The sequence below is a fragment of the Cucurbita pepo genome, chromosome LG06 (genome assembly GCF_002806865.2).
Source record: "Cucurbita pepo subsp. pepo cultivar mu-cu-16 chromosome LG06, ASM280686v2, whole genome shotgun sequence".
Lineage (NCBI taxonomy): Eukaryota > Viridiplantae > Streptophyta > Magnoliopsida > Cucurbitales > Cucurbitaceae > Cucurbita > Cucurbita pepo.
Genome location: NC_036643.1, coordinates 2,557,675 through 2,583,555, shown reverse-complemented (window position 1 = coordinate 2,583,555; position 25,881 = coordinate 2,557,675). Strand labels below are relative to the sequence as shown.

At 36.6% G+C, this 25,881-nt stretch overlaps 3 protein-coding genes and 1 long non-coding RNA gene across 6 annotated transcripts; 1 reads left to right on the top strand and 3 right to left on the bottom strand.

Annotated features, from left to right (window-relative positions):
- Positions 1-4,858: 4,858 nt before the first annotated feature.
- Positions 4,859-7,854, bottom strand: LOC111797489. Of its 3 annotated transcripts, none has more exons than XR_002815544.1 (4): positions 7,559-7,854; positions 6,640-6,914; positions 5,614-5,709; positions 4,859-5,076 (listed from the first exon to the last, which is right to left on the bottom strand). It is a non-coding gene; the product is annotated as an uncharacterized LOC111797489 (long non-coding RNA). The 3 variants fall into 3 exon arrangements; XR_002815543.1 differs by having other exon boundaries at positions 6,640-6,871; XR_002815545.1 differs by lacking the exons at positions 6,640-6,914; positions 7,559-7,854 and adding an exon at positions 5,815-5,874.
- Positions 7,855-8,109: 255 nt separating this feature from the next.
- LOC111796734 (bet1-like protein At1g29060) lies at positions 8,110-11,455 on the top strand. Its single transcript, XM_023679477.1, has 4 exons — positions 8,110-8,308; positions 8,502-8,625; positions 10,170-10,226; positions 11,052-11,455. Exons 1-4 carry the CDS (start codon positions 8,241-8,243, stop codon positions 11,211-11,213), a joined length of 411 nt encoding a protein of 136 aa, XP_023535245.1. The 5' UTR covers positions 8,110-8,240; the 3' UTR covers positions 11,214-11,455.
- Positions 11,456-12,092: 637 nt separating this feature from the next.
- LOC111797259 (serine/threonine-protein kinase PEPKR2) lies at positions 12,093-15,273 on the bottom strand. Its single transcript, XM_023680212.1, has 4 exons — positions 14,894-15,273; positions 13,891-14,694; positions 13,043-13,339; positions 12,093-12,819 (listed from the first exon to the last, which is right to left on the bottom strand). Exons 2-4 carry the CDS (start codon positions 14,642-14,644, stop codon positions 12,452-12,454), a joined length of 1,419 nt encoding a protein of 472 aa, XP_023535980.1. The 5' UTR covers positions 14,645-14,694; positions 14,894-15,273; the 3' UTR covers positions 12,093-12,451.
- Positions 15,274-23,857: 8,584 nt separating this feature from the next.
- LOC111797501 (RING-H2 finger protein ATL11-like) lies at positions 23,858-25,209 on the bottom strand. Its single transcript, XM_023680512.1, has one exon. The coding sequence runs from the start codon at positions 25,030-25,032 to the stop codon at positions 23,914-23,916; it is 1,119 nt and encodes a 372-aa protein (XP_023536280.1). The 5' UTR covers positions 25,033-25,209; the 3' UTR covers positions 23,858-23,913.
- Positions 25,210-25,881: the final 672 nt, after the last annotated feature.

Genomic DNA, 25,881 nt, shown 5'->3' with positions numbered 1-25,881 from the left:
TTCAGAGGAGGCGTAAAGAAACACTTTCTTGGCCATCGAAAATTGCAGAGGGATCGCCGCTCAGCGGCGATGCTGCCTTGGCTTCGACGAGAATATGTCTAACCCATAAACAGGGATTGTCGCTTAGCGACGATGCTACCTTGGCTCTGGTGAGAATATGTCTAACCTCAAGAAGTAGAAGGGGAAACCTAGAGCAAGGGACAAAGACAATGTTGAAGCCGGAAGAGTCGCCACATTGGGCGAAGGAGCCAATTTTGGCAAGAAGGGCAGCCGGAAGAGTCGCCACATTGGGGCGAAGGAGCCAATTTTGGCGAGAAGGGCGGCAGCAACTTGGTTGGCGAAGATGCCAGTGCGGCGCCTAGATTCCAAAGGTGAATCTCTGCAAAAGGTCGATAGGCTTATCGAGATTCTGTATATTTCTGAAGAGAAATGCTGATGAAGATCCTAAGATTAGGGTTTCTGTGAAGGATGAAGGATAAAGGAAAAATTGAGAAGAGAATGAAAGAGACTATGTTTGGAAAAGGTAAGGTTGTATGTACAGAGTATGGTGAAGGATGATTTGGAGGTCAATAGGGTGGAGCCGAAGAGTAATTAATCGGCTCCGCCTGCGGTAGCCATGAAGACTGCTCCTGCGGCGTCAAAGCCAGCAGGGGTGGTGGAGAAGAACAGTAGAAGATTTCAAAAGCCATTGAAAAGAAAGAATCCGGGTTGCTAAACCAAAATGGCTCTGATACCATGTGAATGTTTGATTAATCCACCACACCTAAATGGTGTGAAAGTTATCTTATTTATAATCAAATAAATTACAAGGATATGGAAATAGTAATAAATGGAAATAACAATAAATGGAAAGATACCTATGGTAATAAGGCAAATATTAGATATTTGCCTTATAATAAAATATCGAATATAATGTATATGGTAAACTATAATTTATTACTAAATATCCTTAACACTTCTAATAAATGTTTTCCTCTCTTTAATCGATGTGGGATTTCACAATCCACCCTTTTTGGGGCTTTGTAACACCAAACTCATCACTAGTGAATATTGTCCGTTTTAGTCTGTTCCATATTGTCGTCACCTTCATAATTTTAAAATGCATCTGTTAGGGAGAGGTTTCCACACCCTTATAAGGAATGTTTCGTTCCCCTCTACAACTAATGTGAAATCTCACACGTAACACTATACAGTTGGGCCACGTGGCTTGTCTGTAGCGATAAGTATTGGATGATAAGTATTGGATGAGGGTGTAGTCAAAGAAATGTCATTCTCATCATAACCGAATACATTGTGAAACAGAAGAAGAAAGGATATTGAGAGAAGAAGAATGATAAACTACTGATTTATATTTAAATGATTTATATATATATATATATTGAACATAATTATAAAAAAAAAAAAAAAAAAAAAAAAAAAAAAAAANAGACAAAGGATAAATAGGCACATGAGAAGTGGGAAGTAGTGGGGAGGAAAGTGAGTGATGTCCGAAGAAGGGCGTATGAGCTGTTTTCCACATGGCTTAACTAACCACTCAGATCACCCACTAAACTCGCCTGCTTTTCCAAAAATCCTTTACCAAACTTAATTTCATTATCCATAAATATTAATTTTTAATAATATTAATTTTTTTTTTCTTTTAAATAAGTAAAGGGTGACAAAGTATGTCGTAAGGATTTGTGTTGATGTTTGGGATAGTTTTCACTATTAATAAACGAGAAGTAGGTAACATGACCATGTCGTAAGGGAATGTCGGGTCATTAGGTGTCGAATTTGGATTTCAAATCTCTAACATAGGGTGGCTAAACTTCCAAAATCTAGAGACTAAGATTTTAATTATTTTAACCCTAATTCAATATAAGTTTTTAAAATAATAATTAAACTATAGACTTTTAGAATAATAAATTTTACTTTAGTTATGTTCGAAATAACCGGTTTAATATATATATATTTTTTCAATCATATATGAAATATTTAACGTTTTTTTAACGTTCAATAAAGAAAATGGTAAAATGTTGACTAATTTAACTTANTTCATTTAGTTATGTTCGAAATAAACCGTGAAATATTTAACGTTTTTTTAACGTTCAATAAAGAAAATGGTAAAATGTTGACTAATTTAACTTATCCTAAATTTTAGATATATATTTAGTCAAAATCAAATGTAACTTCAAAGTACAAAGCCTCATCTTATCCCAATTATAAAGCAATGTAAATAGAATAAATCAAATAATATTATCAATGTCTCTTCAATGGTCAAATTATGGGCCATAATGGAAAATATTTCCTTTAAGAAATATTTAATTTACTAAAAAAAAAAAAAAAAAAAAAAAAAAAAAAAANCTCATCAATGTCTCTTCAATGGTCAAATTATTGGCCATAATGGAAAATATTTCCTTTAAGAAATATTTAATTTACTATAAATATAAAAAATAAAAATAAAAAAAGGAAAAAATTATATTATTTTGTAAAGAAAACATAAAATTCCACTCTCATTGGTAAGGAGTCTCTTCCTTAAAAGCTTAGACAAATAATATAATGCCCCAAAAATCCAAATCCCTTTTGAATTTCCTATGATTTTTATTTTCTCCAACCATTTTAAATTAAGAAAAATAAATAATTAAGTTGTTTCTCTTTTCAAATTAACCCATAAATCTTGTTATTATTGTGTGAGATCCCACGTGAGTTTGAGAGGGGAATGAAACATTCTATATAAGATTATGAAAACCTCTTCTTAGCTGACGTGTTTTGAACCGTGAGGTTGACAGTGATACGTAACGGGTCAAAGCGGACAATATCTATTAGCGATAGACTTGGGTTGTTATAAACAGTATTAGAGTCAGACATGAGGCGATGTGCAAGCAAGGACACTGGACTCCAAGGGGGTGGACAAAGCATTATTTATAAAAGTGTGAAAATTTCTCCCTAACACATGTATTTTAAAATCGTGAGGCTGACCGCGATATGTAAAGGGCGAACAATATCAGTTAGCGGTGGGCTTGACTGTTACAAATAGTATCAAAGTCAGACATCGGGCGGTGTGCCAGCGAGGACACTGGCCCACAAGGGAGTGGATACGTAACAGGCCAAAACGGATAATATCTTTTTGTGGTAAGGTTGAGCTATCATACGAAGAAAGTAATATAATCACCACGGTTTGAACTCTCGTAACCTTATGAACAAATTAGATTCTTTAATCAGATCACTAAACCAACCAATAAGGGTACGTTTATTTCTTCGTTCGTAATCGGTGATTTGGGACGTTTTTTTTTTTTTTTTTTTCGAACAGGGGCATAAAAAAGGAGAGGGAATTAGGTAAAGCTCCATTAATTAATGGTTTATATTAGAAGGTTGAAAGGGTTGTGAAAGAGATGTTGAGTGAGTGGCGTTGAAATCATTCAACTACACATAATTGGAATAAATGAATCTCTGTTGCAAAAGCTCCAACCACTTCCTTCAAATTGACCCAACAATTCCCACTTGTGGAATATTAAATAAAATTGGCCCAAAATCCATTATAAAAATTATTTATTTATTTATTTATTTATTTATTTTATATCATAATTTCTTGAGAGTGATGGGTAATAATAAAAGCTATGCCCATTTTGAAGAGGGTGAAGAAAGTGGCTCAGTCAATTTTACCTTTAAAACAAATATCAACATTTTTTTATTATAAAAAAAGTCAAATTTAGATTCAAGTAGGTCAAAGGAAGCTTAAAAAAAGTAACATTGTGAGTGAATATGAAGTCAAGTGTAGAGAGAGAAAATGAGAGGGCATAATTTTATGGAATTGGATTAGGACGGTAACGTTTTATGTCTAGAATTTGAATCTAGATTCGGTATTTAATATGAGGTTTCGCATCGGTTAGAGAGGGAAATGAAATATTCTTTATAAGAGTGTGAAACCTCTTCCTGTTAGACGCGTTTTAAATCGTGAGGTTGATTGTGATACATAATGAACCAAAGAGGATAATTTCTGCAAGTGGTAGAATTGAGCTGTTACAAATGGTATCAAAGTCAAGCATCGAGCGGTGTGCTATTGAGAACACTGGCCTTCAAAAAGAGTGGGTTATAAGATCCCACATTGGTTGGAGAGAGAACGAAACATTTCTTATAATAGTGTGAAAATCTCTCCCTAGTAGACATGTTTTAGAGTGTCATGAAACTGATGACAATATGTAACAACGGCTAATGACAATACGTAACAGGTCAAAGCAGACAATATGAAATGATACCCATACGCCTTTTTGATGCCCAAGGCTTTTCCCTATTCAATGAAATCCTATCAATGAGCTACGACCATTCTCATCAATGGCATTATCTTGCTAAGCAAATGTGTCCACATCCAACTCTTATTGCACTCATTACATTCATCCCGTAAGGAAAAAGAGATAAAAGTTGGTTCGGACATTGAAGTTTGTGTCTACACCGTCTTTTAACTTTTGAAGTTGTCTAATAAAAGTTTAGAGACTAAATAGATACAAATCCTTCAAAGGCTAGAGTTCACCCTTATGTAGAAAGAATCATTAAAAATCTACGAAGTCTCCCGAAGCTGACCTCGAGGTGGACAAAATAGTCATGAGCGTAATGCAAGGAGTATTCCATCAATATGCAAGAAATAAAAGGTTGTTTAGGGTGGAGTTATGCACCTCTGCCTAGTTCATATGCATTTGTGTAACGGCTCAAGCCCACCGCTAGTAGATATTATCCACTTTGACCTGTTACATATCGACATAAGTCTCACGGTCTTAAAACATGTCTATTAAGGAGAGGTTTCCACATCTTTATAAGAAATGTTTCGTTCCTCTTATGTCCAAAAGTCCATATTTATTATTTTGTTTTAAAATAGGCAGAAATTCCATGAACATGTCATATAGTTTTATGGAAGTTGTAAAACTTGCAATAGTTCAATAAATTATGCAACAGTCAAATATTAGACAGCAACTTTGACGTCAAACACAAAAGGGGCTAAAGAGAAAAGAAGGTACGTGAATGATGGAGGAGTCAATCAGGGAGCTAATCGTTCTACTTTCCATACTTTTTTTTCCGTCCGTCTCGCAAGGGGAATATTGCAACCTGTACGAACACGTATTGGTCAGAATCGTTACTAAAAGACCACGAATTTTAAAACTTAAAACACTATAAAAAGATTAGTCCATTATGTATCGTTGTTAGCCCCACGGTTCTTAAAACGCATCTACTAGGGAGAGGTTTCCACACCCCTACAAGAAATGTTTTGTTCCCCTCTCCAACCGATGTGGGATCTCACAATCCACCTCCCTTGGAGGTCCAACGTTCTCACTGGCACACTGCCCGAAATCTAGCTTTGATATCATTTGTAACGGCTCAAACCCACCACTAGTACATATTGTTTGTTTTGGCTCGTTACGTATTACTGTCAACCTCACGGTCTTAAAATATGTCTGCTAGGTAGAGGTTTCCACACCCCTATATATCTAATTAATAGCCAATCAAAGAACCAACTTAATCCACTCACTTAGACCAAGAATTTTAACACAAAGCTTGCAAGGCTATAACACATCTATTGGCCAATGACATGCACCACAACTAGAGAATTAGTAAACCACTTGCCCATAGAGAGGTGAAAATAACCTGTCATGCAACCCAGATGGCTGCCCCTGCCTAAACTCAAAAAGCTCTGGTTTAAGCCTCTATCCTCCCCAGTATTTTGGCTTTGGAATCAAACTTCTGCAAAACACAAAAATGAGGTTTCAAATTGTATTGTAACATCTTCCTTATTGAATTATTAAAATGACTATTTATAGTTTTAAAAATCCAAACGTTGGATCTCACAATCCACCCTTTGGGGGTCCAGCGTTCTCGTTGACACACCATTCAAAACTTGGCTCTCCATATTTGTGGGAGAGGGGAACGAAGCATTCCTTGTAAGGGTGTAGAAATCTCTCCCTAGCAGATGTGTTTTAAAACTTTGAGAGGAAGCCCGAAAAGGAAAGCTCAAAGAGAATATCTACTAATGGTGGACAGAAAGGTCAATCCCTTCTAAAAATAATATTTCTTCATTTCTTTTTGGTGTCAAAACAGGAGACTTTTAATTAGGACTAGAAATAATAATCTTAGATTGATATGGAATTTAGAGGCAGCTGATATAATGTCTTAACCAATTAAGTTATGCCCCGTCGCTCCGTTGACCCTCTAATATTCTATTCCTATTTGGAGGCCTATCTCACCCTTTGTGTTAATGAGGTGGGAACGAAACTTTTCACTCGGAATCCCATCCTCCCCTCTCCTATCATACCAGCCTCACTCAAGCACACAATGACCTTGTGGGAGAAGACTCCATAAGATCTCATCTCATGCACCTCAACTCTGGCACTAACGGTTGAGCTATAACCCCACCAGCCTCAACCCTGACCAACATGCCACTCCTTTGGGGCAAGTCCATATGATTGAAGAAAACAAGTGGAAGTCCAATCCTAAATTTATAAGGAATGCTTCGTTCCCCTCTCTAACTAATATGAGATCTCACACGATACAAATTTAAACAATTCAACTTTTCAATATTGAATAAAAACCAATTTTAAACCCAAGTAGAGAACCAAAAAAATTTAAAACCAGCAAAAGAACTTCGAGAAATAAAGCAACAATAGCAACACTGACCATCAATTGGCCAACCTGAACCCGAGAGGACCCATGAGAATCTCATCAACCTCAGCGGCTTCCCGCTGTGTCAGATACGAAATCACCTCCGGATTCTGCATAGCTTCAATACGAGACATCGAGCAAAACCAACAAATTACAATTGCGTGTAACTTCTAAGTTCTGATATTGTTGCAGCAGAATGCCAAAAATGTTTTGGTACTCAATTGTTGCAGTGAATGCGACTTTGTAGCTACAACCAAAATGCTCCGATTCAATTTGTTGGGCCTAAAAAGCTACAACCAAAATGCTCTTATACAATTTGTTGGGCCTAAAAAGCTACAACAAAAAATACTCTCAGATTACTGGTTGTGCAAAATGCCATAACCAAATATGCTTTTATACCCAATTGTTATAGCGAAAGTGGAATCGAGATGGATCGCACTCACACACCCACAAACAAAAATTAAACAAAGTGTCACAAAGATTTACGTGGTTCGAATAGAAGAAATTATCCCAAATCCATAGGGGTAGCCAATCACTGTAACCAAGATGTTCACAAGTGTATCTCTCACACTCTCACGCTACAAAGTCTCTCTTACAAAGTTACTCACAATTGGCTCTAGGCAAATACAAAATAACAATGACTTCACTTGACTCCACACCTCAAATCAATGCTAGACAAGCCTTTATTATAGACATAGCAATACTAATTCAAAATAGTTATGAACTAAATGGGAGGTAATAACAATTTTAATCAAATAGTTATAAACTAAATCAGAATTCATCTTTACGACAGTTTACAACATTGCATAGCTCAAATCCGGCCGAGAAACACTCTAACAGCAGAATTTACTACACAAACCATTAGCAAAAAAAGGCGGAAAAAACAGACAACAGCTCAAAAATGTATCAATCTAGAGAGAGAAAGAGAACTAACGTGTGGGAGCTTGAAGAGAGGGAACTGGAGAAGCGAAAAGGTCGAGAAATCATGGGCGTTGAGTTCGATTTGAGAGAGAACGAGTGGATGAAAAACAAGCGTGTCGCTGACTGGATTTTACGAAGAACTGGACGCATTCCTATAGAAAGATTTGAAGGCTCAGCCCGCTTCGCATCGCTCGGAGATAGGGGAGAGGCTGCTACTGGACTGGCGCCAATCGTGATCGCAGGGGCCGACGCCTGGGCTTTCGCGCCTCGATTGCATGCTGAATTTATACCAAGTGACAAAGAACTCGAAAAGGAAGATTAATATTCCCTCTAATTAATTTTAATAAAATGTCGCCTTAAAATAAATTATAATTCTATTTTAGTCTTAAATTCTCGTAATTTTATACTTAACTGTAAATTTTAATTATAATAAAAGAATATACCGGTCTATACAAAGTTAAGGACATACCGGTCTCAAATTCTCGAAACCCGGTTTATTTCATATTGGAGAACCGAACCGGCATTCACCCGCCCTTTACGCCCCGCCAACGCGCCTCTGATAAACGGGAGTCGGAAAGTCCCGATTTGCTCTGTGCTCTCACCTTCCGAACCGAAGACTCTGAAACTGATCCTCGCAATTCGTCTGTTTCCGATCAGATTGTTCCATTTCTGATTAGCTTTTCATTCTGTATCTAATGGCGTCCAGTTCGTTTCGTGGCGGTAGTTCCTTCTACAATGGCAACGCTGCTCCTTATCGTTCCAGGTATTGTCATCGTTCTTATCATGCTAACTTCCAGTATATTTACAGAAATTAGAGGTATTGCAAGAACTGCGAGTTTTCTGTCACTTGTCTTGAGGAATTTCTCAAATTGTTTCTATGTTTACCGGTGTTAAGAATGATGATTACTCAATTCATGTCGCTTAATTGCAATCGTCCTTCGTTTTGAGGTATTCAGGGAGGGGCTTAGCACAAGAACGGCGGCTGCTTCCGATGAAATTCAACTTCAGATCGATCCGATGCAAGGGGACTTGGACGACGAGATCGTAGGTCTTCACAGCCAAGTTAAAAGGCTTAGAAATGTGAGTATTATGATTTTACGTTAATCTATGGTACAGCTTTGCACTTAGGTTTATTGAATTGCAAACTAGAACACGCAGCTAAGCCTTTATTGAAAGCACTCGATGCTGGTATCTTCATCGAATAACTAGAAATAAAGTACTCGACAGAAATATGAACAGAAATCTTCAGATTTCTTGCGGTGCTCCTATAATTATTTGAATTTAGCTATGTTCGAGGTTGATCTACTTGTAATGGTACTCTTGGAATTTGCACTGCTCGTGGTTCCTTTCTTAATGGAATTTACGAGCTGTACGTTCTGTATCAATACATCTCACGTGGTATAGCTGCATGCTATGTGCTTAGTGTTCGATTTCATTATCATGGTGGTCACAGACATTGTTTTCTTTCTGTGAAATTTGTGAGTTTCTCTCCCTTCTTAGAAGAACGGAATATATGATACATTACATTCGACTGGTACACGTTGAATCCATATTTACGAGTCTTTGTAGTTGCTGTTCTTGTCTATTGGCTCATCACCATTCAAAACGTATAGTAGGCAATGAAAGAAATGTGTAATAATAATGTAAAAAGCATATCAATATAAATTATAATTGTCTGAAGAATCCTACTGAAACACAAACTGCATAGCATTCATTATTAAATTATGAACAAAAATCAGACCAACTAATTGCTTACCTTGTTTTCCTTCTCAAAAATGAGTTTGGAAAATAAAACCCCTGCAAATTCAAGACACAAAAACACGAGGCAAACCACAGTTTGAACCGTGCACAATCCTCTATCAACTACCATTAAAAGACTTCTAAATCTCTTCTCGAATTCATCCATGGTCATTCTGTTTTCTGTCAGTGGCTGTAATGCAGTTCTCACCTTCCCCTCACCTCCAACAACTTTTGATTATTATTGTCCATCTTCTTTTTGCTAAGTTGGAGTTGTTCCTTGGACGTCTTTCTCCGCTGTTCTTGGCTCGTATCATTTTTCTCTACAATTTGCCTCTAAATGCAATTTTCTTTTTTCCTGTTCTTTTTCTTCTTCTTCAGCATCTGAGTTGAGTTGTCCATTAGCAGCCTGATGGTTTGTTCCTTGAGTGGAGATTTGGTTTCTACAACAGTTGGTCTAGGAGATTGATTTGCCAACACACCAGTTGTATGCCATCAAAATCTCGAAAATGAGGGGCATCTTTGCTTGACTGTCCAATTTTCTTCTTACAACAACATTATTATTATTTGTAGAAAGATTTGTTTCTAAACGTTTAGCTAAGCGTTCTAGTGGGTTTGGTTTGAGCTGGTACATGCCTAATTGTATGGCGGTCAATGTTGAGCAGCCTCTTCTGTCTCATATTATCGACGAAAGCTCATCTTGTTTCTTATTGGGTAAAAAAGAACAGATTGTGTAATGTTTTCTGGTCCAAAAGTCTCACAGTTTTATCATAATCTTAATCTTGTTGAGATCCTGTACAGATTATATATGCCAGTTCGTTTAATTAATTCCATATTCGGCTTTTGATCTTTACTTTTTGGTACCTGGTGTAATTGTCCTGGTGCAGATTGCTCATGACATTGGGACAGAAGCAAAGTTCCAGCATGATTTTCTTGATCAATTGGTATGCAATTTTTTTCTTAATGCTATTCATAGTTGTCATATTTTCATTTGTTTTTTGTATGTTGATTTAACTCTTGATCTTTATTTACTGACGTTCTTCCTTGTGAGAAAACTCTTTAGGTCCTGATTACTTGAGAAAATGGAAACTGATGGATAGAATGAGAATTAAAAATTATAATATTGCATTTATTAAAATTATATTGGTACAAGGATCGGAGTGTTAATTATTCCAATTAATTGATTCCTCTTCGTATGATGGTAGGGAATGGAGTAAAATTATACAGGTTGATAGTAGTAGATAATGTCTTCTCTGGACCTTCCCTTTCGGGCTTCCCATCAAGGTTTTTAAAACGTGTCTGCTAGGGAGAGGTTTTCATACCCTTATAAAGAATGTTTCGTTCTTTTCCTCATCCGGTGTGGGATCTCACAATCCACCCTCCTTCGAGGTTCAACGTCCTTACTGGCACACTATCTCGTTGTCTACCCCCCTTCAAGGCTTAGCTTCCTCACTGGCACATCGCCCGGTGTCTGGCTCTGATACCATTTGTAACGTCCCAAGCCCACCACTAGTCTCATATCTGATACAAGTTGCTAACGATAGGTTTGGGTAGTGTGAGTGGAGCAAAATAGAGAACAAAAAGAACAAAGCAAATCAACCGTTCCCTTGATAACTTCAGTCCAAAATGCATAGAGCTCTATCAGATTAAAAGAAACTAACCAAAGAAAATCAGTCTCATATCAACTTGTATCGGTTCCAAACGTGTGCAATCGCCAGTATTTTTTTAGTTCTAACATATCCGATCATCTGTTTTCGGTGTTGTTGCAGCAAATGACATTGATCAAAGCTCAAGCAGGGGTGAAGGACAATGTAAGAAGATTGAACAAAAAAATCATACAGAACGGATCAAATCACGTCGTCCAGGTCGTCATATTTGCATTGATCTGTTTCTTTATAGTGTATATGTGGATGAAAATATCCAGAAAATGAATGTTTTTCCTCATTTCCTTCCTCATTATGAATGAAAAACCAGTTTGCTGGCCGGCAAAAAAGGGAAAAGAAACAGGAATGATGTTGAATATATTATCGCTGTCTCCCCCTCAGCTTAGAATATGGGACAGTGAAAATAGGCTTTTGATTTTCTCTTATAGGAACTTTTTTAGTATACTTTTATACGCTATAAAGATTTGTATTGTGCCTCATAACTATAGTATTATTCGTTAATTCATTTATTCCCAAGGTTATTTCTAATTTCTATTGTGACTTTTAGGAGAAACTGGACCTTTTAACTGATATGGGTACTACGGACCCTCTGCCTTCCATTGCAGCAGAGCTGTTTCATGAGCGGGAGGGCTAAGCGTAGTTCTTTGAATCAATCAACCGTTGAATGAAATCGATTCTTTTTTAGATATCAAAATCGAAAGAGTCTCAATAGATTCATCCATCTTTTTATTCATAGATTTGATTAAAAGCCGTTTCATGAGGGGGGGGGCTAAGCGCAGTTCTTTGAATCAACCTTCGAATGAAATCGATTCTTTTTTAGATATCAAAAACGAAAGAGTCTCAATAGATTCATCCATCTTTTTATTCATAGATTTGATTAAAAAAATGGATTTGTTAAGTAGCGTGCCTTTTTTATTTAAAAAATAAAATAAAATCGAAATTGTTTGATCTTCTTAATTAATAATTGAATAATATCATCAAAATTGTTTGATCTTCTTAATTAATAATTGAATAATATCGTTATTAAATTTATATCTAAAATAAAAATTTATATCTAAAATTAAACAAATTAAATAAATATAAATCTTAAATTTTGAAGAACTAGTTTAGATTTGGTGTGGCAGTGGCAGCCAAGGTGACCTGAGATATCAAAATGCACTCTTCATTACTGCTGTATTTACAGAATATGTACATCAAATTTGGTCAGTTCATGTTAAGACAATTATTAGACTTAAAAAGCACAAAACCACACACTACTAATCAGATTTAATGCAGCTCAGGCAGTGACTAACACAGACTGTGCATATTAATCACAATCATCTCATCATGGATTGATTTGCTTTGATGTCAGCCTGGAAAATCACCTTCTTATCATCTACTTGGAGGAATTCATCCGGGTCGTGTTACCTGTAACTAGTAGTTCCCCCAGCTTAGGAAAAAAAAGGAACAGGAGGACGGAGGACGGAGAACGATATCGACGATGTTGCTGGCCTGTCAGCAGGATATCAAAACGCTTTACAAAGATTGTTAGCTTTCATGTTAGAGGAGCTGTGCTGCTCGATAGGGCCTGTAGGAACACACAGCCTACTTCTCTTTGGCTCGGATATTCTCACGTGTGAAATAGCTGTAGCAAGGGCATCCACCAGAAAGCAATCGTCGTCATCTTCGCCATTGGCGTTGCAACTTTCAGATGACGAAAGGTCAGAGACTTCGTTAAGGGAGGTCGAATTAGCTGCACTGTCAATCCTGTTTCTGTCAGACTTAGTTTTGGCTGAAATGGGAGACTGTTGGCAAGATTCTTGATTCTTCAGTTTTAGTTTGATCGGTAGAGTCTTGAGCGTGCGTTCGGTGTAAAACAATATCCATGGATGCCCTGAAACATCACCATCACCATCACAATCTAGACTAGATTACAATAAGAAATAAGGATTGACATCGATCTGTATTCTAAGCAAAGTTCAACAATATGTGGGGAAACCCCGACCCCTCTGGGAGATTAAGAGAGGTCGAGAGTACATATTTTAAGACAGTTGAGTTCGTGTTAGCTATTGATTACGTGCATCCGGGAATGAAATCAAGTGGCAAAATAAACTTACTTAACACTTCTTCTGCTGTTATCCTAGATGAAATATCTCTTGTCAGCATTCTCCCAATGAGATCGCGGGCAGGTTTAGATATAGACTCCCACATCCCCGAGTGGAAGTCGAGCTTAGAGTTCTTTATTGCTTCGAAAACTGATTCTAACGAGTCGCCTTGGAAAGGAAGAGCGCCAACCAAAAGAGCATGGAGGAGCACACCAGCACTCCAAATATCCACCTTCTCAGAGTACTTTCCTGACAACACTTCAGGGGCTACATAAGCTGGGCTTCCAGCCAAACCAATTAAACTCTGACCTGCATTAAGCAATCAAATGACTTAACATAAGTAGGCAGACGTTCGAAACTTAAATCGAAAAAGCAGATAGAACATCAACATTCGCACACCGCTCATACTAACATGAACAATCTATATAAACATACTGATCTCTTTACAAGCATGTTGTTAGGACCTCAATCTTAGCCCTGTGACACATAAGCCCCGCCCCGCACCGCCCCGCCCCCAACTCTCTCAAAGCATTCTCTATCTCTTTATAAGCATCCTCTCGCTCTGTCTAAGGTAAAACTATTGTAGCTACGAACGCAAATGCGGCTGCTGTTAAGGCTAAGGACCAGCAGAGTGAGGTATGTTTACCGAATGAAGACGTTAAAGTTTACCGAACTCCACGCCTACATAGTTTCTAACTAAACCCAAGAAGGTTCGCCTTTTTCCCACATCTTACAAGAAAAAACTTCATCGTGTCATTAGTCATATTGTCAAACGAAGACCGCGAAGAAGATCATACAACTAATACCTAAAGAGAAGCATACAAACACGAACTCGTGAATACAGATTAAAGAATGCATACCATATGAAATCCTAGTGGCCAGGCCAAAATCTGCAAGCTTTATCTTTCCAGATGTTGTGAGAAGAATATTTTCAGGCTTTATGTCTCTATGTACAACCCCCATATCATGACAATACTTTATAACCAGCATCACTTCCTTGAGTATATTAGCTGCTCGATGCTCCGAATATCGACCTTCACTGACCATCTGATCGACCAGACGACCTCCACGGCACAATTCCATAACCAGGTGAAAACATTCGGACTCCTCGTACACTGCTAGCAACGTCACAACGCCTGGGTAGCCAGATAAGTGCTGCATTATCTCCACTTCCCTATGAACAGTCTCCTCTGCTTTCTTTAAGGTCTTGCAAGCATATTCAGCTCCACTAACCTTACATTTACACAGCCAAACTGAACCAAATTTTCCATGTCCTATCGTCTCGCCTGAAACATAATCATTTTCGATGTTATGTTTACGCCCAATTTGAGTAGCCACGTCGATGCACCCGATCTTCCTCTTCAAACCTCTACCAGGAAGAATCAGGGAAGAACTCCCACTGGGTGGAGCTGTAGCTATGCCGGCAAACCTACTCTTGCATGAAGGAACTGGTTCAATGCCCACATCTTCCTTGCATCGTTTATTCAACCTCGTGTAATCTTCTAACGAGTAATGAGCCTTCAGTTTAGAAGATCGCGAATCATGAGATTCTGTTACATTATCTCGTAAATTCAACGGTCCATCAGTCTCGCTTCCTTTCCGTTTCTTCCTCATCAATCCAAATTAATCAGCAGCTCTTACGCGCGAATTCGAACGACTGAAAACTGCTAGAAATTTACAGAACCTTAACAAATATTTCAAAAAAAATGCTAAATCAAATGCAAACAGATCAATGATTTCGTATCTCCTACCAAACATTACAGATATCAAACGAACGATATCAGAATCAATTAGCCGTAAGGTCCAACAAATTCCATAAACTTCAAAAGAAAACAAAAAATTAACCAAAGGATGAAACTGCACCTTCAAAGCGCCAGAAAACCTTCACCACTCGCATATCAAATCGCCGGTTCCGAGGAGCGAAAACAAAACGCCACCATTGAAACAAAGATCGATCCGTCACACAAATAGACAACTGAGAACAAAGAATCCGAAACCCTAACGATCTCCAATCACATTTTCTTTCAGAGAAAATCTAGCAATCCCCGATTTATAAAAGATGATAGAAAAATATATGGAAACGGCCAAAATATCGCACCAAGAGAGAGAGCGAAAAAAAAGAAAAAGAAGATAAAAATCAAAATCAAAATCAAAATCAAAATCAAAATCAAAATCAAAATCAAAATCGAAATGTTTAGGGGTTTTTGGTCTCCAAAACTTTACGCCCAACCAACGTGTCCACTCCATACTCCACTGCACATCACCAAAAAGCTACCGGTTTTGCTCCTCATTGCCGAGCCCGACCCGGAAACCGGAGCAGATAAATAATACCCTGCATTGCAAACAAATTACGCTCAATGTAGCGTCGGGTCTAATAGGCGTACACGTGTCAGATAATAATCGGACGGTTGTGATATTTTCACGTGTATGGTATCGGCTGTGATCGGAGGACTGTGTGATGGATTCGATGGTTCTGTTTATACTGAAAGAAGCTGCGGCACGCGTGCGTCACGTGGGGATGTCTTTTTGCGTACGTTTTATTATGGCTATGCCGAGACGTTTGCCAAACAGGGCTTTAGAAGCCCAAATTGTGAAATTTGGAAATGGAAAATAATAATAAAATAATAATAATAATTAATAAATAAATATAAAAAGGGAAAAGGCAACCAATGAGTAAATGCCTGTGGTTTATTGTATGCTTGGGATGGAAGAGACCATTGAAAAGCTTATTTTATAATCATAATGTTTTTTTTTTAAATAAAAAAATCAAACGAGCAATTTTAACGACCCGTGTGAAGCAGCAAGGACCGTCTTATCAAGCTGAATACTCCTAGGTGACTGATGGTGAATAGTACGGTAAGAGAAGGGGGTGAAAAGAGCCCCGAGAGTGAAATAGAACATGAAACGAGTAGATAAAAGTTCTTACTATGTGCATGTTAAGGACTTAGAGGCAGTGGTTCGATTACGTAAATTTTGAAAAAAGAAATAGTTCAAAATAGTCTTTGAACTGAACAAAAAATAACGTGTGCTCATTGTAACGGTCATGCTCGTCTAGGGCATGTTGCCTATGGCTGCATGCCCATGACAAGTCAAACCCTTTATGTCTTTTCATGTTCTATTGTTTTACTTTTGTATTTCGAGGAAGTATGACGGAAAAATCATGTCTAGGGCTGCTAGACATGAAATGGCTCAAAATGTACTATAGGAGATATAACTAGTTGTCTAGGGCTGCTAGACATGGAATGCCTCAAAAAGTACTATAGGAGATATAACTAGTTGTCAACTTCTCCCTACCAATAGTTATATACTGTGAGCCGTTGTTGCTCTCTTATTTGCATATATAACGTCTCTTTCAAAATCTCTCTTTCGAAAATCTCTCCCTACCCTCATTTTCTTAAACCGAGGCCAGAGGCTCGAGCATACGTCGCTTGGCTGTAGGTGACGTAAAAACGAATTGACTTAGCTCATTTATTGTTGAAAAGTAAGTGTCGCACAATCGCAAGTCTGCTGTCATCAAGAGTGCGACTGTGACACCCATTAAGTTGCCATGTTTATTAACTTATTGTAATGATATTTAAATATGTGATTTTTCATTCATGGTTCTTACCAAAATTTTACTTCAATGACAATTCTGAAATGTTTAAAATAAATGAGTATTTAAAAAAAAAATAAAAAAATAAAAAACCAATATTAGAAAAATATTCTTATAATCATTTTGAGATTAAATTTAAATTAGAAAATTAAATTTGTTAGAGATAGAATTGGAGTAAATTAGAATTTACAAGATTAAAAGATAATTAAGTTTTTAAAACTTTTGCGCGATCAAAACGGCTCGACAATCTCTCTCTCTCTTGCGCGCGCGCGCGCGCTTTCGCCCGCTCTTCACATCGTTCAGACCAATATCTGGAATCGCTTTCTTCCTCTTTCGCTCCTCGTGGCCTTCCTTCATCTCTCTCACCTTCGCATTCTCATTCTGGAAAAGGTCGTTATCGATTTCTCCGATGAAAGATTCGTATTGCTCTCTCAGAGAGTTGCGTTTCTATGTAAAATTTCACTACAGCTCCAGCTACCTTGATTACTACCGGCGACAGCTACGGCACCGAATGGCAAAGGATCGCAGCGGTTCGACACGGATCCAACTTCGCTGCTCTTACTCTCTTTTTCGCAGGTATTCCTTTATCTCTGTCGCAATCTCATTCTTGTTCTTGTGTTCTGGTTCTTTTCTCTGTTTCGCTCGAATCGTAATGGTGGATGAATTGCTAGTTTCAATGCGTTGATTTGTAATTATGTTTCTATCGGAAATGGACAGTGAATTTCCAAGTATTCAAAAAGAGAAAAGTAGACTTAAGAAGGATTGGGGAGTTTTCACAGGGACAGCTGGTATAATATTCGTTATATTCGCTCAGGTTTGGCTCTTTGGATGGGATTGCTTACCTTTTCACAGGGACAGCTGGTATAATTATGTGTAATTATGTTTTTATTATTATAGATAAAGCTTACATGTATGATGTATTGGAATTTTGGAGATATTATGACAAATAATCAAGAAGTTGGTGGATGATATATAGCGAACTATAGAAAGTAAGCTGGACATACAAACAAAAGGTTTCCATGCCTTACAGTTTGAAATTCTCTAGAATCAACGATGAAGATCAAAGTATCGGTATTTTTTTTTAACGTGTCTTTATTGCAGGAGACATGACCTATTAGATCCCACCTCGGCTGGAGAGGGGAACAAAATATTTCTTATAAGGGGAAATTTCTCCCTAATAGAGATGTTTTAAAACCGTGAGACCGACGACAATATGTAATGGGCCAAAACGAACAATATATGCTAGCGGTGGACTTGGATTGTTTCATGACCGCATTGATAGATAACTATTCAAGGTATGGAAAACGCACGATAACATTCCAAACACATAGCAGTGTGTAGTAATGAGTATAAGATCTGAGTAATTCGAGATTATTATATTTACTATACCAAAATGCTGTTTACCATATATTATGTATACTGCATTCATATAGCCGTTTCTCGTGGCACAATACTGAGGATTTTAATCTAGTTCCATTCTTATGCATGGAAGGAAGCATATGTGAGTCAAGGACCATTGCAATTCTTATTTGTTTACACTGGTCTTTAATCAGCATTGATGCAGTTATGATCATTATTGATTAGAACAAATTTTATAGAATGTTACACAGACTAACTTTGCTTACATTAAAATATATATATATATATATATATTTGTGTGTGTGTGTATGTATGTATGTATGTATATGTATAACTGCATTAAAAAACTTTGTTCATAATTTTTTCTAAAGCAGTCATAAATCTTTTAAATAACGAGAGCCTTTTTCTTGAGAAAATGATTGGGCCCTCAACTCTTAATACATGGTTTGTGTGTGCGTTTGAAATTTTTGATAGAGAGAAGGCCATCCGCGCTTAATGCATGAGGATAGGGCATAGGAAACAACAAATTTTCGTTACTTCAAATTGTCAATGAACTCTTTCATAAATTCAGTTCTTAAAATGGCGTAAATAATTCATATCCGGTACGTTTGTTCATCATTTGTTTGATGGTAGTTGATAGTAGGGATGATCCTTTGGCTCTCCTACCAAATTAATGGACCTATGAGAACTTTTGCTCATGAATTTATTGTCGGTTATTTGAAATTATGTTTCCTAGGCAATGGTCCATGAATTGCTAAGTTTTCAAGAGAACAAAGTGGACTCGAGAAGGATTGGGAAGTTCTTAAAGGATTACCAGGTATGAAGTTAATTCTTTTCCACCCTGTATTATTATAAATTTTATGTTCGATACTTAAATTTATGTACAGCTCTCACGGACTCCACATATCTGTCGAGAGCACTTATGTTATGTTTAGCCCATAACTTATCTATCAAAATTTACCAACACTTACCAAATAAGAGAAGGTTAGTTGATGAGTATTAGCTGCTACTTTCTGCATGACCACCTTTGCTTGTGTGCTTTTTGAGTGGTTGCTGCTGAAGTATTGATATAGTTCAATCTACCACACAATCTGACTCTGATATCATGTTAAATCACCAATAAACCAAAAACCTATGTCGATAGATTGCAGTGAATTTAATAATATCAATACTTCAATAGTTAAAAATCTTCAAAATGGTAGCATTTTGTTATGGACCAATTACACCCTAGTTATGTTGTATGCTTTGTCATATGAGAAAGAGAACTGTGTCCAATTGCAGTTGTCAATAAGTTGGCTTATTCTTCTGCAGAGTATAATTTAAGGTAATGTGTACATTTGTTCTGCCAAGGACAAAATAAGTTAAGAGTTTTAGATGTCAAAGTAAAGCATTAAAATGAAAATGACCATTTTTTCTTACGTGACAGCGTATGTATTATTGAGAATGTTAGTAGATGAAGAACTAAGAGTGAACCTAACCCCCCCTCCCAATGCTCTCCTCTCTCTCCTCTGTTCTCCTACCCCCGACCCTTAGCCTTCATCCAGTTTGCTTCCTATTGGATTTTGCTTTAGAGTTGAGCATCACCTTCTAGTTTCATCTTTCTCAAGTTGGTTCGTTCTTTTTGGATTTCATAATCACTTTCTTCAAGTGCTTAAGTCTTTATATATATATATATAGTTACGGAAAAAGGAATGGTACTTTATTACTTTTTTCATCAAGATTCAATGGATTTAGTTTTCATTATTATTATCTTTTGCAATAGTTGGAGCATTCTTTTGCACAGCCTTGGAAAAGTCTTTAGAATGGTAGATTCTCCAAACAGTTGAGAGGGGATAAAGGATTCTTTATAGTTCATAAAATGTCCAACAAGCTTGGTTGGTATTCAGATTTTTGTTTATCCCATGAAGGTGTTAAGAAAAACATTTTGGTTCCAGTTGGGATTCAAAAAAGAGGCTGGATTGTTTTTTTGGGAAATGTTAGATGAATTCTAAGAAAAATCTAAAAACCTAGTGAATTTTTGCATGATGATTGAAGATGTATTTAAGGCACTTCTTCACAGCAATGGCTGCGATGGATTTTGCTTTCCCCTCGGCCTTTTCATCTTCGTTGGGAAGCAAGATGGAGGTTTCACTTACGGTTTTTGAATAATAATAATAATAAAAAGAGTAGGAGGTGATGACTCTAGACTTTGAGGAAGTTTTTGTATGTTTCTGAAATTTTGGATATTGGTAGAGAACTAGAATACCCATTGACATGTTAGATGGTTTGCAATTTTATTGTATATAATTATATAGTGAAGACAAAATATATAACGAAGGCAATGTAGTTGGTGGCCTTTAGTTCTCAAGAAAACAACTTTTTATAATCATTTTAGCAAACTATTTGAGTGTCTACCGGTATAATTTACAAAAATTGCAACAGGTTGTTATTAATTATTATCCTTATAGAGGAGTGTCAAGTCCCCAAGTCCAGAAAAACAAAGCGTGCTTGTTTTTATTGTCTGAATAACACAAAGGGTAGACAAGAAACAGAAACATCATCAAATATTGTAACTCCTTGTCGCTAAAGGTTTGCCTCTTTTCAATAGGGCTGAGGCGGCCATAACCCGCACTATTAACTTCATCTGCCCGATGTTTCAGGATAAATAATGTTTCAGCATTATATTATATTCATTTCCTCATGAATCAATAACAGTCAAGTTGTTACACGGTTTTTTTTCTTTAAAATTTATCCGTGGGAGGGAGATTTTAACTTTAGACCAGTCGAAAAATAATTAATGTCTTGACTAACTAAACTATATTCATATGGTTACATTACAAGATCTATTAGAATTCTATGAACCTCTCTCTTTCTCTATCTTATTTATGTATAGCGTCTTTCATTGGTTTATTTTAGAGGGTGGAAACCAATGAAAAGGAAAATTTTTATGGTTGTACTTTACTCATTTTCAACCTTATTCTTGTCACGTCACTTGGTTGCATTGAACTACTCTAAACTTAATTAAACTTAATTAACGAGTATAATTTTTTTTGTTTTTTTTAAATTACTTTGAAGGATTTTGGCCACCCATGAATCTTACTGTGACTAAGGTGAGATTTATTATTATTTGTATATTATTAAGTGCACTAGTTCTTTTGATTTCAATCACTTCTTAAACTTAATTTTGAGTGTTTTGTTGGTTAAGTTTAGTGCAATTTATTAGTGAGTTAATTTTTTAGCAGTTCTTTTTAATACACTTTCAATTTAATGAAGTATTAATTTAGTTGGGACGAAATTAAAATAAAGTTGTTGCCCCACTTAATAATACTGTACCATTATGCAAAAAGAGAAAAATAGTGATGTCTTTGTTATTATTCCCTTGCTATCACAATGTGCTCTATGCTCATATGCCACGCCATGCCATGCCATGCCATGTCCATCCCATCTATTTGTCACTTTCCTTGACCCTCTTTCTCAGGTATGTTTGCTTCATCCATTTTGCCAAGTTCTTGATTTTTTAATGTCGATTTAAAGCAGTAGAAAATTACCATACTTTCTTTAAGTTGCAGGCTGTTTATGTCTATACTAATTTCTTATTTTGGTGGAGTACTTGAATACCGATGGTTGGCAACTTTATATATACATATATATATATATACACGACAATAGCTGTGTCGTAGACAATGGAGTTGGAAGCTTTCGTTGGGTATAAGGAGGTATGTCGGCCACTTTTTGCATTCCTCTTAAAAGTATATTCTTAAGCTAACTGTCTTTAGTAAGTGGCATAAAAAATTGTCTATCCAACTGCATGCGAAAAGAGAATTGCTTAGATATTCTCCCATGGAAAATTTTAGAATTTGTGAATGAGGTTTTAGTTAGTCGTAGATTATCTTAATTTTAGTATGAATTACATCCTTAGGCTTGAATTTATGGAACCTTAATTCTATTTTCATGCCTCTTTTCTCTTTTCTCTTTTCTGGAGTAAACATTAGTGTCATATTTTGCTTATGGGAGGTTTCTTTTTATCGACTTAGAATAAGATGCTAGCTTGTTTAATGCTCGAAAGATTAAAACGAGTGGAAGTGGTATAAGCATTACAAATAGGATTGTGTCTTGAAGGACGGGGTGAATTCAAGAGAGAGTCATATTTTTAGCTCGTAAACTTAGAAAAATTGGATTAATTTGAGCGTCCTGACATGCTGCTGTAAGATTACATAGTTTATATATATATATAGAATTTTGTTTATTAGTTAAGGTTGGCCTTTGAACACTAACTATTCATTAAAATTTTATAAATAAAAAAAATGAGTGGTTAGATGAACCTTAACTATTTTTTTCTCTGAAAAAAATAAAGAAATAAATTTTTATAATGGCGGTGTATGTGTATGTGGCCTTTGACATTGACTATTTTTCTGATCATTACTCATAGAATATTTATTGTCTACGACTAAATTCATTTCTTTTTAGAAATGTAAGCCATTTAATATAGATATATATCGACCTATTTTTTGTATGAGTTTTTTTTTTTTAAAAAAAATATTTATAGGTTGCTTGAACTTAATTAAATAATTAGAATTTTATTTTTTTTATTTTTTTTTACATTATAAAATTGTTAAATTCTCTTAGTTCTTACTTTTGATTCTTCACTATTTTAACCAAAAAATAGTTGATCATTAATTAATTATTCAATAACAGTTTATCTAGAAGAGCTTTTTAGAATGAAATATTACAATTTTTTTTTTTTTGGAATGTTATTTATCTAATTTCGGTGTAATTTCATGAAATTAAAAATTTAGGATTAAATTGATATAGCTCAAAATTGGATTATTTTTCCATAAATAAATAACCATTATCTCTATTATATTTTTAAGAGGAAAAAAAAAAGTGGGTAGAATATTAGTTACTAGATTAGGTGGAATAAATAGTTGTTCCTTCCTCACTATCATGAATGGGGAAGTAAAGATTCAAATTCATAAAAATAATTAAAAGTATATTATAGTTGGTGGCCAATTTGGTGGGTTTTAGTCTTCAAGAATCAAGGATTAGCCTCTTGCTTTAGTGGGAAGGTAAATACGAAGACAAGGATTCCTCTTCACTTCCTTGTAATAATTATAAAGTGGTAGCTTCTTCATCATGCCACTTGTTTTATAGAATATCGAATATCTAATCTCTTTATCTTCTATCATAGAAAATGACTTGAAGAAAAATACTGGACGATATCAAATGGTTTTGGACAGTTACAAAGAGGATAATATTTGCTAGTAATGAACTTGAGAAGTTATAAATGATATCAAAGCCAAATACAGACGGTATGCTAGTGAGAACACTAAGCCTCGAATGGGTAGATATTGAGCGGTGTGCCAGTGAGGACATGATTAGCCTCGAAGGGGAGTGGACATCGGGTAGTGTGTCAGTGAGTACGTTGGGTCTCGAAGAGGGGTGTATTGTGAAATTCGACATTGGTTGGACAAGGGAACGAAACATTGTGAGATGAAGAGGGGTGGATTGTGAGATCCCACATTGGTTGGACAAGGGAACAAAACATTGTGAGATGAAGAGGGGTGGATTGTGAGATCCCACATCGGTATCGGTTGGACAAGGGAACAAAACATTGTGAGATGAAGAGGGTTGGATTGTGTGAGATCCCACATCGGTTGGAGAAGTGAACAAGACATTGTTTGTAAAGGTATGGACACCTCTTCTTAATAGACACGTTTTATAAAACTTGTGGAGAAGTCCGAGAGAAAAAGACCAAAAAAGACAATATCGGCTAGATTTGAGCATATTCAAATTTTAATTTTAATCACTCAAAAAGGAAAAAATTGTAAATTTTTCTACATTGTACAAATTTCTTTAAATTTCAAAAAAAAAAAAAAAAAAAAAAAAAAAAAAAANTTGCTATACAACAAATTTTTTCTCCAGTTTTGACCGGTGAAACCTTCGAACTCCGAAGCTAATCCGCCACCGTACTTGGACCAATTCCACTCGGCGTCAGCCGTGCAAACGACCTCTCACCGCGGTCCTCATGCACCGGAGACCGGCCAGTTCCGGCAACCCTTCCGACGACCTGCGCCGGCACCGAAAACGTCCGGTGAAGGAAATTCCTCCACCGGCCATTTTCTCCGATTCCACCCCGATATCCCCGTCGCAAACTCTGCTCTCTCGGCAACTCCGCCCAGCTTCGGGTTCGGTTCAACGTCGAGTTCATCAGCTGACTCCGTACCGCATCCGGCAACCGCAAAGTGAATCGATCATGCCCGGTCGAGTTAGACCGCTGAAATATTCCACTCAACCGCCATCCCAACGACCTCGACCGCGTTGGGGTGCTCCTGGTCGGCACCGGACTCGGATTCGTCACATTTGCCTCTACTCTCGCTTCTTCTCCGGCACGGAGATCGTCAACCACCGGAATGGATACATGGTTCGGCGACGGAGATGGCAAAGGAGACGGTACGCTACCGGTTCGTTCTGAGCCGGCGGGATCGAAGTTAATCATCGACAATGTTACGTCGCCGGGTTTAGGACAGAGATTAGCTCTGCAAACAGGGCAAGTCGAGTGCGAAACTAACCAAGCATCAACACAAACAGAGTGAAAAACATGACTACACTTCGGAATCAAACGCAGCCGATCACTATTTTCAAATTCATTCAAGCAAACGGCGCATTCCAGTGAGCTTTTCCCGATTTTCAGCCCTTTCACCGTCGAGTACACAAAAGTCGGAAATGTCGCGATGAACGCCGGATCCAATCCACGCGCCGGCCTCCACGGCATGCCTCCGCCGCCGCCACTGCCACCGCCATCTCTCCCCTCGATTCCAATTCCTAAACCTCTTCCAAATCGCCGCTCTCTGCAGCGGCGCGTGTAGACAGAGACGATGCCGAGGACGAAGAAGGCGGATATCAACGCAACAAATGCGATCGCCATATTTTTACTGATCTCCGGCTCCGACGATACCGGTATCGTTCCAGCTCCTGTCTCCTGCGCGGCGGCGGCGGCGTGCAGCAACAGAAGCAACAATAATCGGCAAGCAACACCGTGATTCCTCTTCCTGATTACCATCACTGGAATCATCACTAGTCAATGGAGCAAAGAATTGAAAATAATTCCGGCGATAAAAGTTCAAATTCCCTTCAAAATTGCTCAAAAAATAGAGCAAACATTGGAAGAACAATGAATTTCAGTGGCGCTCGAGTTGACTTGAGCTTGAGAGAGAGAAATCAATCTGGTTTGACAGCCATTAGAAGAGATTCCGATGGTGGCCACGTTTGATATTATCTAATTATCTTTAATTTAAATTATTAGATTCATTAATTTCTTAATTAGTCCATCCAAATAAATAATATTTTTTTTTAAAATGACGTTAATAACAATATTCAATCCCTTAAGAAAATTGTCCGCATTTAAAACTGTATAAGATTCCTATGATAAGTTGACCTTCCCCCTTTATTTTTCTTCTCATTACTTATTTATTGTTTTGTCACTAATAATTAAATAAGGATTAAATTTTTTATTTTAAAAATACAAGAAATTAAATAAAAATATTTAAAATTTTAAAGTAAGAAGGTATTTTGTTTGTTTATAATTTAAAGCCTAATTGTTTTGGAAACACGTATTTATTATTTATTATTGTATGATTTTTTTTTAATGATAATTATTGTTCTTAGTTGACAAATTTTGTATTTAATTTTTAAAAAAATTGAAAGTGATTTGAAGGTTAAAATAGCAAGAAAATAATTATTCAATTTTTATTTTATTTTATTTTATTTTGTTTAAATGCATTGGTCGACTAAAGATGGGTCATAGTTTTCATTATTCAAACTCATTTATCTCTAATTTATTTAAATATTTGGATAGAAATTGCTCTTCAATTTCATCTGGTATGACTTTATTATTCTTTTTTTTATATAAATATAAATATAT